The sequence below is a fragment of the Halichoeres trimaculatus genome, unplaced genomic scaffold, assembly GCF_033239565.1.
Source record: "Halichoeres trimaculatus isolate MK-OKI-2021-1 unplaced genomic scaffold, fHalTri1.1 fHalTri1_scaffold_9, whole genome shotgun sequence".
Taxonomy (NCBI): Eukaryota; Metazoa; Chordata; class Actinopteri; order Labriformes; family Labridae; genus Halichoeres; species Halichoeres trimaculatus.
Genome location: NW_027437188.1, coordinates 14,976,519 through 14,993,736, shown reverse-complemented (window position 1 = coordinate 14,993,736; position 17,218 = coordinate 14,976,519). Strand labels below are relative to the sequence as shown.

Genomic DNA, 17,218 nt, shown 5'->3' with positions numbered 1-17,218 from the left:
AGTAAATGTGCCAGGCCTGTAGTCGGCGCTATAACTGTCTTGTCCAGGAGTGGAGTTGAGCAAGTCATCTGGTGTATTGGTGAACACTACAAGTGCAAAAGTGGAGTAACAGATGCACATTTTGTATAAAGACAGTCAGCAGGCAACAGTATTCCAGAAAAATCCCACTCTGGAGGCTGTTTTCAAAAGTTTACGTTGTAGGTTGGCTTAATGCCATTTCCATGTCAACATGAGGCTGAAACACAACAAAACTTTGTGTTTCACCCTAAAACAGTTGCGGTGTAAGCGGCCCCTTAGAGCACTGGGCAGCAAGCACCGCTACATTTAGGCGGCTTCTTAACTATGGTACAAACTATGCTTTCTTGTTGTCACGTTTCAATCTGTAGTCCTGTGTGATTGTAATGATAAACACCTCACCTCGGCGTGTAAAGTTGTCTGAACAAAGAAAATTTATATCAATCTGATCTCCATTTAATTCGAAAACAAAAACACACTTCGCCAAAAGTCATGTCTTCATGGCAGTATGCGTGAGACTCCGGGCCAAAAGGTGTCGCTGCAGTCCAGTTTAAGCAGATCTTCCTCACAGCATCTGTAAAACCTTCAATCCCTTAAGACCCGAGCTTTTGTCTGGTGTGCAATTTTTAATTGACCCTGCTATTTGGGCAAAGTAAGACCTAATAGGTAGAAAAACTAAACTTGGTCTTTGTACGGGCAGTTTGTTGTTTTTGTTTCACTAAAATGGGTGTAATGTTATGATTTCACCAAAAGATGATGTGGGTATGTCCCTAAATGTGGCTAATAGGTCAAAGTTTTAAAAAATGAAGTATCATGGGTCTGAGGGGTGGAAATGTGGACACTGGGTGTCAAGAGGTTAATATGAAGCTTTTATATACCTAGGAGCTTAGGCCTAGCCTATCTTTTCATCACTTTTGACACTTTTTATGAGCACTTACTACTCGCTGTCTGCTTTTAAAAAATATTTGTGTGAAAGAAATGTTTGTAATGTAATCCCACATCTTTCACATATAAGCACAACAATTCCTTTCAGTGAGGTTTGTAATGACATTAAAATGAGGACCATGTTGCAACAGTTTGCCTACGGATCTGGTATCAGTTTTTCCTCTTTGTTGTGTATAATTACTGACCATTCAGAGTGAATATGAGAGTGCTTCTTTATTTATTGATACTAAGCTTTTGGTTTAGAGTCAGCACATAAAAAGAGGTTAAGTGACCATCAACATGTGACTGGTGGTAAAACCCTGTGTGCAATCCTCTGTCTCAATACTTCTGTCCAACATGCTAACTAGGCTAACATGCTGTCACATGGACTCTGTGTCTTCACTGTCCTTTGTGGATGCACACCTGAGGAGCTGCAGATTGAGTTTCACTGACCTCCTGCCTCTGCAATAACTTACAGCCAGTCAGTCCTCTCTGTCCCGTCCTTTGCCTGCCTCCCTCCCTCTCTGCAACCTGGTCAGTGAACCAGAGAGCGGAGGCTGATTGGGTTTCTCTCTGGTACAGACAGCCCTGTGTGTACCTGTCTGTCTCTTTCCTGCTGGCCTGGACTGTGTATCCTACTGGTTCAAGTTACTTTGAGTCAGGACACAAACAAAAAATATTTCAACTTGCTAGCCAACAACGCTCCCTGACTGTATTACACTTCTTGTTGCACATAACAGCTCAAAAAGCCGAACATATCATAATAACCTGTAACTCCCTGATTTGTCAATGTACTTAGAGACCCAGTTTATTGTTTATTTGTTTTTACACCATTAGGTTTTCACAGACGCTTGAGGGCATCTTCTCTTGAGTCTATCTCACAGCAACCATATTTCTTGGATAGTAGGCAACTATTGAGTTGCCAAATACCTTTTTGAAAAATAAAAACAAAGAAATACACAAAAACTAAAATCTGTGTTGTGTTGACCAATATTTTCAACCCTTATGGACTCAAATTGCAGTGTTTATGTTCATTCCGGGTGTATTATACCATAGCTTTTCATGCAACTGAAGTTAGGAACAAGCAGTAGTCTGTTAACATAATGAATGAACTTTTATAACTAACAAGTGGGCTTTGTTTTCTTTACTGTTCAGACACTGAGCGGTGACTTAAACAAACTGGCTTGAGGCACATCTTTCTACATGGCCTTTTTTAAACTATTAATCCTGTTATTTTTAGTTATGACTGTGATTTAAGGGGAGAGTGTGTGATGTGTTTACATCGCAAATAGTGAAATATAAAATGCTTTTAAAAAAATCTTTGGTCCAGAGTCTAGATAGGAAAAATACTGAAAGCTGGCCTTTTCTCAGTTTCTTTCCAAGATTTATCTCTGTTGACAGATTCAATTAATAATTCAAAGGGAGGATATTGTAATCCCGGTAGAGACATGGTCATTACACCAAGATGTGAGGAGTGCCAAAAATCTGGTCATCCTCGGCCTTTTGTTTGAGCTGAAAAATCAAGCTTCAACATATTTGAGGACCAAAAAGCTACCTAGTTTGTGTATTTCAGTGAGCCTGCCGCTTTCTCTACAGTTTGTCTCCCGCCGTTCAAACCCCTTTGCAGTGCACATTTCATTTCCGACCCCTGCTTGGTTTTCCTGAAACTGGACTCCAGGCCTGATGAATAAAACATCCTTTGTGTGCTGCTGGCTGATCACCGGAGTCCTTTCAGCTGTATAAGTGGTGAAAGGCGACATAATCTTCCTCAGAACAAGATCTGGACTGAGATTGAGCGTGCAGGCACAGACCAGGACGACCACAAAGTACGCCTCCTGAGGAGCAGCATGCTGGGGCCACAGCAGCACGGAGAGCTCCACCTGCATGACTCCCCGCCGGTGTATCGGAAGCCGTGGTACTGGCAGCGCAGCGGCAGCAGCATGGAGAGCACGCGCAGCCTGGCGCACGTCATCATGGAGATGCGCGAGGAGATCAAGAAGCTGGAGGAGGAGAACCGCGAGCTGAGGGGGGACTACGGACAGCAGGGCACGACAGGGGAAGGCAGCAAGGCAACTTCAGCTGCAGAGAAGCTGGAAAACCCCTACGTGAACCTGAGGAGAAATGCGTCTGCGCCGGTGTTAGAGGGTCAATACAAAGGTAAGACAGAAGCATAGGTACCCTACAGAGATACAGCTAAATATTGTCACGAGACAGAATATGTTATTATTATTATTATTATTATTATTATTATTATTATTATTATTATTATTATTAGTGTTGTTGTTGTTGTTGTTATAAGTGTAAGTGTTTTAAATAAACAGTAAAATAACTTAGTTGCCTATAAAATACTCATAACAGCTTGTTTAAAAACAAAACAAAACAAAAAAAAAACTTATGGAATGTCAGTTAAAATGAGAAAATATAATCTGATGTTTCTTCTGACCACCAAACACCTTCACCACTGGATTCTACGTTTTCCATGGAGCATGCATATTGTCTTATTAAAATTTAGATCAGGACTTCAAAAATAAGTGACTTAATTTTTTGGAACAATTATGACCCTTTAATCTGCAACACAATCACCTCCCGTTGGCATATTTTTACCAAAGTGACTTGCAGCAACATGTGAAAGAGTACAAGATAATCACAAATTGATTGCAAGACATGGGAAGTGATAATATATATAATTCAACTGAATCTAAAACACTATTGCATGACTTTTTACATTTTTTTCTATATTTTTTTCCCCACAGAGAACACCATCATGACTGTTAGAAGATACTCAATGGGCTCCAATTTATCTGGGGTGACCATGACAGAAGGAGGAGTTGACAGGGCTCAACAGAGGGACTCCAAATGGGGACAACTACAAGAAAACATCCACCATGGGAATGCCATCTTTGGAAACTCAGCCAGAGAAGTTAACAACAGGCACTCTCTGCAGGAATATGTACAGAAAAACAGGTAAAAGAAAAAAAACAACAACATACACTCTAAATCATACTAATGGATATTTTGGAACCCTGTTGTATAAAGTTTAGTTTAAGGTGAGTTTTACTCTTATTTTTTTGATGTTTCAGGACAAAGGTGAAAACTGTCACTTTTCTTCTACCAGTGGATGACATTTACACCAGTAGACCAGTTCTTAAGAAGCACCAGGAGGAGCCTAAAATCACAGAGCTGGCCCCCATTTCTGAGACAGACTCCTAAAGGATTAAGCAGATCATTGAATGGACTTTGAATGGACCATGAGACAAAATGCACACATGGACTTCATTAAGGTCAGAGCATCCTGGAGCTCTTACAGAGAGAACCGGCAGACTGAATTTATCACACCTGATCACACAAACAGCAGACTCTGGTTACAGGTGTTTGTTTTCATCCTGCCATGGCAATCCAGGCCTGGTCAGCAGTGATGACACCCAGGGCCTCAGCAGTGAGGATCAGATGTCTAAACTCTGCTCTGAACTTTATCTGTTGCCATGGCGCGTGCAGGTTACAGCACTTTACGGACAATTATGTTTGCTGACTCAGTTCTCACGAGCAACATCCAGCTCATTGTTTATTTATTTGTGTTTCTTTTAATGAAGGGGGGCACGTGTGTGTTTCAATGTGATTCCTGACAGTGTTTCCAAAGAGCGTTTTTTTTTTTTTTTTTAAGTCTCTGCTGAGGGATGGAGGACACTAGTTATCGTTACCAGTATTTCACGTGAGAAAGTTCAAATGAAAGGCAAAGCACCTTAGGTTGCATTAGGTTGCGGTTAGGGTTAGGATCAGGCAACCCCAACCCTGACCCTGACTTTAACCCTACATATGGCATTCCTAACCCTAACCCTTACTAACCCGATCAACCATTATCATTGACATACCAGTGTTATTCAGTATTCCAAAACCCCTGAAGCATGTTTCTTGTAATCTTCTCGAATTAACCACCTTACTGTCACATATTGCATTATTTCAAACTATACAGTGTACTATATTACTTAAATGCCTGAATGAAAAGCATTCAGTGTTGTAAATCAGTGTTTTATCACTAAACATGTATAAACCATATACTGTTTTGTAATTATTCAGTATTTAAAAGAAGGGTGATTTTAAACTGCAGTTTGGGAGGTTTCAGTACACAGGATAAAACGTTTTAACTGTAAATAAATCATAAATATTGAATATAAACAAGTAAAGAGTTTTATGGCTAATGAGAATCCTCGTTACACAAGGATGTTGTGTATTATATTTTCCATGGTATCTAGATACATAAGGCACAAGCAAACCACAAACTGTCCTCTTGAACTTCGGTATATATATATTATATATTAAAAAAATACTGAGAGGATCTTACATCCTAAAATTATACACAATTTTTTTCAAGTCCAGCAGGCCAAAGCCGACAAATACAATCAGTCATACATAAGCATGAATAATTTTTAATTCTCAAGGCCTTAAAAATAGTTCGCTCATGATTGTCAAAAGACACTAGAGTCCATTCACCTGCTTTTGAAGAAATAAAACAAATATTCTCATTTAAACATCATAACTAAATACATACATACATTTTGACACAGCAAAGTCATCCAGTCTTTTTTTTTACAAAATACAGCTCACTGCAGTCTTCTTGAGGTTGTCCAGAACTATAAAAAGGCTTATAACAAGCAAAAATGTGCATCAATTTCATTTCATCACTGTAGTCTCTTTAAACTCCCGGAAGCTGCTGCTTTTGCTGAATAAAATCTGACAGTATGTGACCAACAAGCACACAAGGAATGATTCTGCCTCTAGAATTAGGCCGTATTGAAAGTAATTTTTAACCCTCTCTATTTTTTCAAATCCTTGGGCTCATGATATGTTTTATTTACCCTGAAAAATTGATAAAACCTGAATGAAAATATGGTGTCCGAATTTTATCATCACTTTTACAGTTTAGCTCGTTTTCGAGAGTTTATGCCCTCTGCTGGAAAAAAAAATAAATATAAATGAAAAAAATAAATAAAAGCGGAAAAAAAAGTCAGGATCAATAAAAAAACATTTGAGGCAATAGCTTCTGTTAAATATAAATAATGCAGCTTTTTCAGTTGGACAGTTGGAGAAAAGGTCGACCACAAATTAAAACCCTCTTTTTCTGTAACGTCTCAAGGACAGTTATTAGACACTAAGATGACAAACCTGACGTTATGTTTGTGTTTTCATTAAATCCACTGAATCACAAAGTACAAAAAAAGTGTTTACCAAGGATCAAAGATCATATGTTTAAGAAGACACACCTTAGACCAACATCTGCAGTACTCAGTATTGCAAACTTTGTGAAATTATGGCTGGAATGGATGCAGTGCACTGGGAAGAGGTGTAGTACCAATAAGATGAACAAAGTTGACCGAGTCCTGGTTCTTTTAGGTCTGCAAAGAGGTCTGTAGAGCCTTCATGTCCCTCAGCAGCTTTAGGTTCCTCCTGCTTCTCTCTCCTGGTCGAACTTTGACTGATCCAGCAGAGCGGCCTCTGGTGGCCACTGTGGTTGTTGCTCTCACTTTATTACGCCTGAAATCAACTTCCTTCTTAAACTTCTTGATCTAGAGGCATAAGCAGGAAGAATTGGACGCTAACATTTGACATCTGGTAGAGTTATGTGTTTTTGTTTTGTGAGAACCTACCTGTGTTTGGTGTTTGTAGAGCTTACTGATCTGCTCTCCTTTCCTCTCTATCTTCAGCAGCAGCCTCTCCTGCTCCCTCTGAAGCTCTTTTCTCTCTCCTTCAGACACACTGGCTTCCACCTGCCTTATTAGCTCATCCTGCTCTCTGCAAACACACACACACATGCAATAAGAGACATTTCATACAATTCAAAGAAATTTCCCTCTAACTGAGCCCCTGTGGGACTACACTCACAAGCTCATGAGTCGCAGCTCCTCCTGCATTGCCTGCAGTAACTCCGAAAGCGTCTCTTCACTAGCAGAAGATGATGATGAAGAGGAAGAGTCTGAGCACCTGCAGCATCCTGTCTCGTTGTTGTTGGAGAGGACGCGGCTGTTGCAGAGGTGAGGCTGGTGTTGTTTCAGGAGAGACAGAACTGACTGGACGTTAGCTCGGACTGAGTGGCTGCATCCCACAGACTGACGGCCAGAGAGAGACAGAAACTAGATTCAACTCTATCCAAGTGTTCAGAAATAGATAAGTTTTTAATTCATCCTGAGAATTAACAGACAGTATGCTGCAGTAGCTAACTGCTTTGCGTGAAGTAAAAAAACAAATAATTATAAGACACCACACATAAATGCATGCCCCTGTTACCGTTCCAGCGACAAAGGGAACATCTTTGAGGCTCAGTCTGTAGTGTGGCTGTGTGTTGGGTGACTGCAGTGGTGCTGGAGGTGACTGCCTCTAAAGAGAAAAAATAAAAACATACAAACATTAGATCCCTGGTGAAAGACCTGTGTAGGAATATAACTTGTGTCCTCATTGAAGCATTGGTTTTTACAAGGTTTCTGAATTCATTTGACCTTTGTATTTTCACATCATTTCTCTGGGTATTTTTTATGGAAAAAACTCAATTCAAAGCATTTAAAAGTTTGCTGCTTTTTAAGAGACTTGTGTGAAAAAATACTCCATAGATCCTTTTCAAAAAACCTATTCAAAAGCAGTCAGAACACACTAACAAGTACTCAAATTCACAACAGTTTGATTGAGCTTGAACAAGTGTGAAGCAATTGTGTGTGGCCCAACTGTGCTGTTTTTGAATCCACGAACAAAGACTCAAAAAAGCATTACTAATAAAGTAAAACTCCTGTGAAGTTCCTCACCTTCGGGTCTGACCTCTTCTCTTTGGACTCTCTGGAAGACAAGCAGGGTGACACTGACTGCAGTAGAATCCTATTGGCCTCCAAACCTGTTTGTAGCTTAAGAAAAGCATAAGGAGACCCCAAACAAGCTGTCAATATTAGCGAAAAGAGAGGAGATAATTTAATTTCATTTTAATTAAAACTTCAGTGCCTTCTGTACCTGATTGGCCTTAACTTGAACCAGCTTTCTCTGGTGCTCCTCCTCTAGTAGTTTCATCTCCAGCTCCTGAATTTTCATCTGACAGAATCAGACACAATCATCATTACTGAGCTTTCACGTCTGAACATTAATGGAAACCCTTAAATTCACGGTAAGTTTATGTCGTGAGTAATAGCAAGTTGTATTAAGGCTTTTCAAAATGTTTTTCACAAATGTTTGTTTTGTTTCCAAACTAATCGTCTAGATAAGATTAGGGACTAGTTACCATTTGAAGTGAATCAATAAATGCATTTGGTCTGATGCACCTCGTTGTTTAATGTCAGTAGCTGCTGTGTAGTGTGTACCTGTGCATTGTTTTGTGTGCGTGTCAGTCGAAGATACTCCTGCTCCAGCCGCTCCAGCTTTTCCAACTGGGCATGCTCAGACACCAGGTCAGACTGCTTGTTAGCAGACTTGGCCATCTCTGTGGGAACCTGATATTGTAAAAAATCAATACACACAGTTTAACTGTGCACTCAAATATGATAGACTTTATATAAAGAATACAGCATTCATTAATGATTTTGTGCATCTACAGGTGCAGGGTTTTGTCATCTCTGTCAAAGTCTATGACATTTAGGGACACTGTTAACCTGCTGTTTGAGCAGGCAGCTCCTGTCTGACTTGGCACTGCGCAGCATCTTCCTCATGTAATCCAGCTGTCGCTCCAGCTTTGCACAGCGAGACTCTGCAGCAGCTAGGTGGCTGATTAACACTGCAAAGAAAAACAACAGGACACCATGAAATCAAAAAGATATATTTTTCCATATATGGAAAAAAATAGCATTTGCAAAATCTTGTTCATAAACAAACCTTCATTGCAGTCAGACTGGCCTCTTCTTTCTTTCTCTGTGTCTGTTTGATCATTTAAAAGTCTCCTTGTGGCTCCATCCCTCTGCAGATGGGTGTGTAATGCATTTTTTCTCAGAGTGTGTATACTCAGTTCAGCTTTTCCTTTCTCCAGCTCTAACTTCCTGATCTTCTCCTGGAGGTTCCTCAGGGCGGAAAGGATTGCTAAACAAGCACGTGGATTGTGTTTGGTAAAAATCAGGTGCAAGAAAGTGATACATGGTTTTACTGAGAGGCTTCAAACATATTTAGGATATTACAGTCAAGGTGAATTAAGATAAGGTTTCGATGCAGAGCAGAAGGAGGAAACAACATTAAAGGCTGAAGAGATGCCTGTGCATGAGAGACATTCAAGTAGTGTGGCATCATGTTGCACATCCTGTAACCATGGAGCTGTGAAACACCACAATACATGACTGGAAAACTCCTGGAGGGAGAAAACCCACACACACTCAGATGTAAAAGAAAGTTACCTGCACTGCTGGTCTCTGGGAATGCCTTACTGGGTGATGATGGGAGAAATGACTTTTGTGTGTGTGTTTGAGGAGGATGATGTAGAGCGTTGATGAGGGGACGGTGCACAGGGTACTCTTTGTAAGATGTGAGTGATACACTGTCAGACACAATCCCATTGGGTGGTGCTGCTGGATAAAACCCCTGAAAAGACACCAAGTGGAATATTTAACAGCACACTATCTGGTTAATTTTGCAGACGTTATAGTTTGTGAAGCTCACATCAATAACAAAAGAAGATGACAACCCAGTCTGAAACATCAGCTGGTCTGAGTTGTAGCAACAGTATCTTAAGGCAAACTCCATGCCTGATATAAACTACATAAAACAAAAAGGTCTTTTTATTCCTATCAGTCAAACCAGAAAAGTACTGAAAGGCTACCTTCTTCTGCGTAGCATCAGTTGCAGCTGTTTTTGACAGGCTCTCCATTGAATGCAGGCTATCCAGTGCGTCTGTGTCGAGCCTGTTATTAAAAAGTCCGAAATATGCTTCGTTTAGTTAAGATAGCCGAGCCCTCTTCAGTGGGGACTGTTAGCTTGCTAGCTACGCGCCGTTTCCAGCTACTTGTACTAAGGCTTGTGTGGTCTGTGAAAAGAAAACATCACTTGACACACCACACACAATCCAGGATTTTTAACGGGTTTGAATGATGTTTTGCCTGGGCTCGCCCGGATGCACGCGCGCAGCACTGCTGTATGGTTTGAAGCGGGACCGGTGTGCCCTGGAGAGTAAACTAACGCACACTATTTGTTAACCGGAAATGTAGTTCACGTTCACAAAGACCCCATGTTTAAAATGGCGTTACTTCAAAATAAAACTACAATACCTCAAAGCCACCTTAGAGGGGCGGGGACAAGGACCTGCAAGACTTGCCGGGATTTTTAGGACAAGTTTGCTTGCATTTGGTGAACACGCAGGAGGTGGGTACAAAGTAATGTGCATTCAATGCAGTTGTGTATACCATTAATAGGTGTTTCCAGGGTTAACTCAAACTTGTAAAACTTGTCTCTAATAACATAAGCTTATTTCGCGTTAGCTATCATAGTGATAACTTGTTCCCAATAGCTTCTAGCTTGCATTGAAAGCTAACCTAATGTTATCACAGTTATGTTTAGACATGCCACAGTTAGTTAGTACTCTGTAACAAGTTACTAGAGCTGAGAGATACTTTACGAACCCGCTATTGTTAGCTTACTGTAAAACAGTGTACCACGCTGTAAGCGCGTTATTTAGTATGTGGAAAGTCTCAAACGGATAAATAAAATACTTCTGTGACACTTCTTATTACCTCACTTTCTTTACTGACTAGGTTATTATGGTTCACTGTAGTATTATTCCCTTGCATGGACGTATCACTAGCTGTGTCTTTAGCATCCCGTGTGATACTTGTGCAGCAACCCTGAAGTTACTGATAAAATTGCTCCTGAAAAAAAAAAAAAAATTGCTCATGAATTTTATGGACAAGTTCCCCTGAGCTCAATTTTATTTTATTTTATTTCTTTTTTTTTTTTTTTGCAGCTAGGATTTCTACTGACCACCTATCCCTGAAAACAGACCTCTCATCATCTAACACCATAATGTCCTCTGAGAACAACCTGTGAGTCTATTTAACTTACAAACTTTAAACATCCGTGATGTATGTCTGTTTTGAATTATGGGTGGAAATCATCAGAGTCAAACAATCTTCAGATGAATAGTGAATTGCATCAGTTTCGAAAAAGTAACATGCTGTATGTGTGTTTTTTTTCCAGGGATGATGAGGATACCTTCAAGATATTGATTGCTACAGATATTCACATTGGCTACCTTGAGAAGGACGCCATTCGTGGCAGTGACTCTTTTAACACATTTGATGAGATCTTAAAATGTGCCAAGACAAACCAGGTATGTAAAAATTCCTTGTAGTGTGTAAATCAGGGTCAGAAAGTTGCCTCAGCAGTACATGATATCAGTGTTTATGTTTTCTTGTACACCTAAACATCCAGCATCCCAAATGTTTGTCAGGTCTGTGTGGCTACTTTCTCTTTGCTTACTTGCTTGCAGGTAGATTTTATCCTACTGGGTGGTGACTTGTTTCATGACAACAAACCGTCACGCCGATGCCTTCACAGCTGCATCACGATGCTGAGGCGATACTGCATGGGGGACTCACCCATACACTTTAACATTCTCAGTGACCAGAACGTCAACTTCAACACCACCCAGTCAGTTCAAGATACATTTGTGACATTTTCTGCTCAAAATGTTGTGTTCTCTTTGAATGAATGTCACAGATGATTGTGTGGTATTTGTGATGTTGTGTTGTAGGTTCCCATGGGTAAACTATCAGGATGAAAACCTGAACATCTCGATTCCTGTGTTCAGTATTCACGGCAATCATGATGACCCAACTGGGGTGAGTTAGATCAATTTAAAAATACTTCATTGACAACACTTTTTATTTGATCTTGATTTTTATAGGTCTCCACTGAAATAGAGATTTTTAATCTCAAAGGGACTAACCTGGTTTAGTAAAAAATACATAAATTTCTATATGTTTGTTTTAATCGCATTCTGCTTTATATTTTTTGCTGAAGGCTGAAGGTTTGTGTGCATTGGACCTGCTCAGTGCTTCAGGACTCGTCAATCACTTTGGTCACTCACACTCAGTTGAAAAGATTGAAATCAGCCCCGTTCTCCTGCAGAAAGGCAGCACAAAGCTAGCTTTATATGGCCTTGGTAAATGTGCAATTTATGTAACAGTTTTGTAACAGGATGAAAGAGAATGTGTTTCACTGTTTCTGTCTAATTTTTGTGTTTCTGTGTGTGTGCGTACAAAGGTTCGATCCCAGATGAGCGCTTGTACAGGATGTTTGTCAACAACCAGGTGACTATGCTCCGCCCCAAAGAAGACCAAGATGAATGGTTTAACCTATTTGCCATCCACCAGAACAGGTGAGTGTCTTGATGCACGTTTTGTAGTCTTAATTTATAACAGTTACTGATAGATGTAAATTTTAGCAATACACAAACAAGTCAGAGTCTTTTGACAGAGTATAGAACGTATGTGAGGAAGGGATTGAGAATTTTGGCTCTGATTTTTAGAAATTGACTTGTAGATTTGTTCACTCTATTTGGTGGGTTTATTAAATGTATATTACATGACCTCCTGAAACAAGTTGTGGATGTAACACATAATTTGTATTGTGTCAATTCAATTTTTTTTTTTACTAGGAGTAAACATGGACCCACAAACTACATTCCTGAGCAGTTCCTGGATGAGTTTCTGGACTTGGTGGTGTGGGGACATGAGCATGAATGTTTGATAACACCAACCAGAAATGAACAGCAGCTCTTCTATGTGACACAGCCCGGCAGCTCTGTAGCCACCTCCCTGTCCCCCGGAGAGGCAACAAAGAAGTACAAATAGACACACAACCCCAGCTCAGATTTTTCATATTCTGTTAATGTTCTTGAGAATGAAAGGAACTCAACCTTTCTGTATGTGTGAATGAAGGCACATAGGGCTGCTGAGGGTGAAAGGTCGTAAGATGAACCTGCAGAAGATCCCACTAAAGACAGTGCGTCAGTTCCTAATCCAGGACGTGGTACTGTCTGATTATCAGGACCTCTTCACACCTGAAACACCCCAGGTCACAAAGAAAGTGGAGAATTTGTGCTTTGCAAAGGTAACTGTTGAATTCAGTTCATCACCTCTTATTCCACAGGGTGTCCGCAATTATGGGAAAATTAAAGGCCTTAAAAAGTATTAAAAAGTCTTAATTGTGGTTTTATGTGGTATTAAGTTTCATAGGTATTCAAGCTTTGACCCAACAACCCCACGAATATTAATTTTCCTCCTTGCAACTGTCTCCTGATTGGGACGTTCAACATTCAGCCGATTAAGTTCTAAAATAGAATGGAATAGAAAAGAATAGAGTTACTTTATTGATCCCAATTGGAAAAATGTTGTGTTAACAGCAGAAATCAATGGAGTCAGTAGAAAAATACAAAAATAAAAAAGAATAAAATTGAAAAAATACACAAAGACTCTAGTTACAATAAGATACAACAATAAGGATTGTGAGCGGTATAAACACCAGTCATAAATAATGTTATTTCTAGCAAATCACACAATCTCCGGCACATGTCCTAAATTTTAAAAATGATTCAATAATTTCTCATTTTCCTCAGCAAGTTGGCCTTGAATAACTGCTGTTTCTTGTTTGTGGGAGTGTGGATAAACCTGCCTTTATTTTCATTTGTTCTTTCAAGCTTTATTCCTCCTTAGCTTACATCATTTCTGCAAAAATGTAAACTACAACTGTTAAAAAGTGGATGCCAACAACAACTGAAAGTTGCGATAAAGTCTTAAAACTTTTTTAAAGGTTTTTGAAAAAGTCTTAAAAAGGTATTGAAATCAACCTCAGGATTTTAGCATATACTATTAACATTACCTTATCCTTCCTGACCTTAAGCCTCCTATCCCCCTATTCTCTCCTATCTTTACTTAGGTCACAGAAATGTTAGAAGAAGCTGAAAGGGAAAGACTTGGGTGTCCACTCACTCCTGAGAAACCTCTGATCCGCCTGAGGGTAAGGTGCTCTCAAATCAAGCATTCGCTGAAAACTTTCTAATAACACACCAGTTTGTGAAATTTTATCCTTCCCATTATGCACAGGTGGACTACAGCGGGGGTTTTGAGGCGTTTAATACTTCTCGCTTCAGCCAGAAGTTTGTCGACCGTGTAGCCAACCCGAAAGACCTGATCCATTTTCTCAGACGCCGTGAGCAAAAGGAGGACATCAAAGGTTACTAAAAATCGAAATGCTGTGTCTATAGTGTATACTTTTGATAAGCATAATGTGTTTTTGTTTTTGACACTCTTAAACCTTTTGTTTTTTCAGATGAAATCAACGTTGACTACAGCAAAATATTGAAAACGACAGCCATTGAAGGACTGAGAGTTGAGGATCTGGTTAAACAGTACTTTGAGGCAGCTGAACAGGTACTCTATACATCCTGGTTTTAACTTACTGTCTATTCTCAAAAATAACTGTAATGCATGTTTGAATCTGTAGCTTCTCCTGTGTTTTATATGTGTGTATATATATCTGTACAGAAGGTGCAGTTGTCCCTTCTGACTGAGCAGGGAATGGGGAAGGCTATTCAGGAGTTTGTAGACAAAGATGAGAAAGATGCCATCGAAGAACTGATTACGTATCAGTTAGAGAAGACACAGCGTCACCTCCAGGCCAGAGGAGTCACCACAGAGCAGGATATAGACACTGAGGTAAAGAGATTGGGCCCACATTGGAAAAATTGCTGTGTCAGTTGATGTTTAAGGTCATTATAAAGTTACATTTTCAATCATTTAGATCAAAAGATTCAGGGACTCCAAAAAGAACACGACTGAAGAGGAAAATGAAATCAAAGAAGTAAGTAGATAGTGTGTGTGTGTGTGTAACCTCAAGTGTTTTGTTGTCTGCTTTTCTTAATATGTGTGTGTATCTTTCTTTCACACAGGCTATCAGTAGAGCCAAAGCTCACCGCTTGGAGCGGGGGGATGATGAACCTCTAGATCAGGAAACATTAGATGATCTGGCTGATGTTAACATGGACTCAGATGAAGACCCAATCCCAGTCCGTCCAGCTGCACGAGGCAGAGGGCGAGGGAGTAGAGGGCGGGGGAGCCGGGGAAGGGGAAGAGGTAAAGCTATCTTATTTTTGCAGTAGTTATTTGACAAAAGACAAAAAATGGACTTTGTTTGATTTTTCAAAACGTGCTTTTTTTCAGGTGTGTAGGTGTGGTGCAAGCTAATGACTCACAGACCCACATTGTGGAAGTTTACACTTAATGCTGTGTAACTGCAGACTATAGTGCCAGGAACTACAGTGTACTAAGAAATTAATACTTGCTTTTTGTCATTTCTTGATCTTCACTGAAACAACTTCTGGGTGAAGAATTCAGTGGAGATGAATCAATTTGATACTATTTTTTTGTCCTGAGTTTAGACACCAGTTAATGGTCAAAGACTTAAGGCACCACTTAATCAACAACAACAATTAAAGAGGCTCAGTGGCAAGTATAAGAGTGACTTAAACAGTGCTTTTTGTAAGCAGAACAGCTAAACTCTAGGGAACTGGTGGGCAAAGAACCCAAAGTTTTACTAGTTTGATCTTTTGCATTTTGCAAAATTCTGAATTATTTTTCTTATTCATGCATTGTGGCAGAGTGGAAAACTGTTCATTTGTGTAGTTCATATAATTCTGAATCCTTATTCTGAACTTGTCCTTCGTCATCAAGGTGCAGCAGCTTCTGAACCAAAGCCGGCAAGTCGAGGTCGCTCCACAAAGTACTCGGCACCAGTACAAAGCAGAAGCATTATGCAAGGTAGGACAGTGTGAGAATGTCTGTGACTCAGACTCAAATGCAACAACCTCTGCTAACCAGTGTATGCATCTGTTTCGTTACATTTTACTGATCTCATCTCTCATCTTTTCGTCTTCTATCACCTGATAACTCCCAAAATGTTTCGTCTTCTTCTTCTTTATCCCTCATTCAGCATTTCAAGCTCCATCCCAGAGGTCATCTCAGGCCAGAGTCTCCACATCTTACAAGGCAGAAGACGTAAGTTGAGGGACTACACACACAAACACACACACACACACACACACACACACACACACACACACACACACACACACACACACACACACACACACACACACACACAAACACATACACATACACACATACACATACACACATACACATACACACATGTTGAACCCACTCTCACTCTTATTCTTTTATCTTGTTTCCCTGTCTCCAGTTGACCATCGATGACTCAGATGATGAAATACCTGTGATGAAGACCACTCGACCCCCTGCAAAGTATGTCTATTTTCATCTACAACATGGGAGGTTTTTTTTCAAAATCTCACTATCCGGTACCAAGTGAGGATTTGAAACTAGCGTGTTTAAGTCTTTTCTGTTTCTTACCACAGACCAGTGTCTTCATCATCATCTTCTTTTAGCAAGTACGGCTCTCAGAGTCAGAGCCAGCCGTCAAGAGGAGTTGCATTTGATGACAGTGATGATGAAGAGGTAAGAATAGATCAGAAATAAAGTTTTCATCTTGAATGCTTTAATACAACACAACACCGTGTAAACTCCTTGTATGCTCTTTGACCCAAAGATGTTTGCTTTCCAAAAGTGTGCCCTTCTTTTTCTTTTTTTTTTTTTTTTTAAATAGGATAATCCATTCAAAGGCCCCAGCCGCGGTTCCCGAAGATAACAAGAGGAGTCTCCATATGTATCCAGTGATTTCCCAAGGTCTACTCATCTTAATAAGCAAATCAAATACTGCACTTCAGCTTCAATGTTCATGTTCTCCCATATTTCTTCCTAATGTTGATAACTGATGAAGTTTATTAGCTACAGTTGCTTAAATAAAACTGCCTAACCAGTCTGCTCTGATGAAGGGATCTTTTGTGCAGTAACCTCATTTGACCAACAGGTGGAGCAAATGCTGCTGGGTTTGTCTTGTGTTGTTCAGGATATTCAGGAGACAATTATTGTTTTTCAATGTTTATAAATATATAAACTGTCTCTCTTTGAAATACAAACTGTTCCCTGAAAGATGTGGTTTCTGAAGCAAAGGAATAGCTGTTTACTGACAGAGTGTGTTCATGGTTCTAGTTCAGCTCTGATCAAACTACCAGAGAGAGCTTGTAGAGGTATGTTGAGGTGACTAAGGCTAAAAGCACTAAAAGTTGCCCTTTCCTCAGGCAACCCAAGCCATGTCTACTTGTTGCAAAATAACGAATAAAGCATTTAGAAAAATGTTGTATTGTACTACGTTATAGAGTCAATACTAATAAAAGACTTTTTCCATCTGTCTTAAT

General features: G+C 39.9%; 3 protein-coding genes across 4 annotated transcripts; 2 read left to right on the top strand and 1 right to left on the bottom strand.

Annotated features, from left to right (window-relative positions):
• The first annotated feature begins 2,761 nt into the window (after window positions 1-2,761).
• On the top strand, window positions 2,762-4,905 carry LOC141798320 (coiled-coil domain-containing protein 195-like). Its single transcript, XM_074680200.1, has 3 exons — window positions 2,762-3,096; window positions 3,693-3,903; window positions 4,020-4,905. Exons 1-3 carry the CDS (start codon window positions 2,787-2,789, stop codon window positions 4,147-4,149), a joined length of 651 nt encoding a protein of 216 aa, XP_074536301.1. The 5' UTR covers window positions 2,762-2,786; the 3' UTR covers window positions 4,150-4,905.
• A 457-nt stretch (window positions 4,906-5,362) lies between these two features.
• cep57 (centrosomal protein 57) lies at window positions 5,363-9,970 on the bottom strand. The gene is made up of 11 exons (XM_074678787.1): window positions 9,710-9,970; window positions 9,288-9,471; window positions 8,779-8,979; window positions 8,559-8,680; window positions 8,271-8,399; window positions 7,927-8,004; window positions 7,728-7,823; window positions 7,219-7,308; window positions 6,817-7,040; window positions 6,582-6,726; window positions 5,363-6,500 (listed from the first exon to the last, which is right to left on the bottom strand). The coding sequence occupies exons 1-11, from the start codon at window positions 9,755-9,757 to the stop codon at window positions 6,324-6,326; spliced, it is 1,494 nt and encodes a 497-aa protein (XP_074534888.1). The 5' UTR covers window positions 9,758-9,970; the 3' UTR covers window positions 5,363-6,323.
• Window positions 9,971-10,177: 207 nt separating this feature from the next.
• On the top strand, window positions 10,178-17,127 carry mre11a (MRE11 homolog A, double strand break repair nuclease). 2 transcript variants are annotated; one of them, XM_074679430.1, is made up of 20 exons: window positions 10,178-10,248; window positions 10,847-10,925; window positions 11,080-11,212; window positions 11,372-11,532; window positions 11,636-11,723; window positions 11,905-12,046; window positions 12,148-12,262; window positions 12,542-12,727; window positions 12,825-12,996; window positions 13,822-13,902; window positions 13,989-14,118; window positions 14,215-14,315; window positions 14,430-14,600; window positions 14,686-14,745; window positions 14,834-15,017; window positions 15,615-15,701; window positions 15,874-15,938; window positions 16,144-16,205; window positions 16,319-16,418; window positions 16,567-17,127. In XM_074679430.1, exons 2-20 carry the CDS (start codon window positions 10,906-10,908, stop codon window positions 16,606-16,608), a joined length of 2,100 nt encoding a protein of 699 aa, XP_074535531.1. In that variant the 5' UTR covers window positions 10,178-10,248; window positions 10,847-10,905; the 3' UTR covers window positions 16,609-17,127. The 2 variants fall into 2 exon arrangements, with proteins under 2 accessions (XP_074535531.1, XP_074535532.1); XM_074679431.1 differs by having other exon boundaries at window positions 10,224-10,248; window positions 10,851-10,925.
• The last annotated feature ends 91 nt before the right edge of the window (window positions 17,128-17,218 follow it).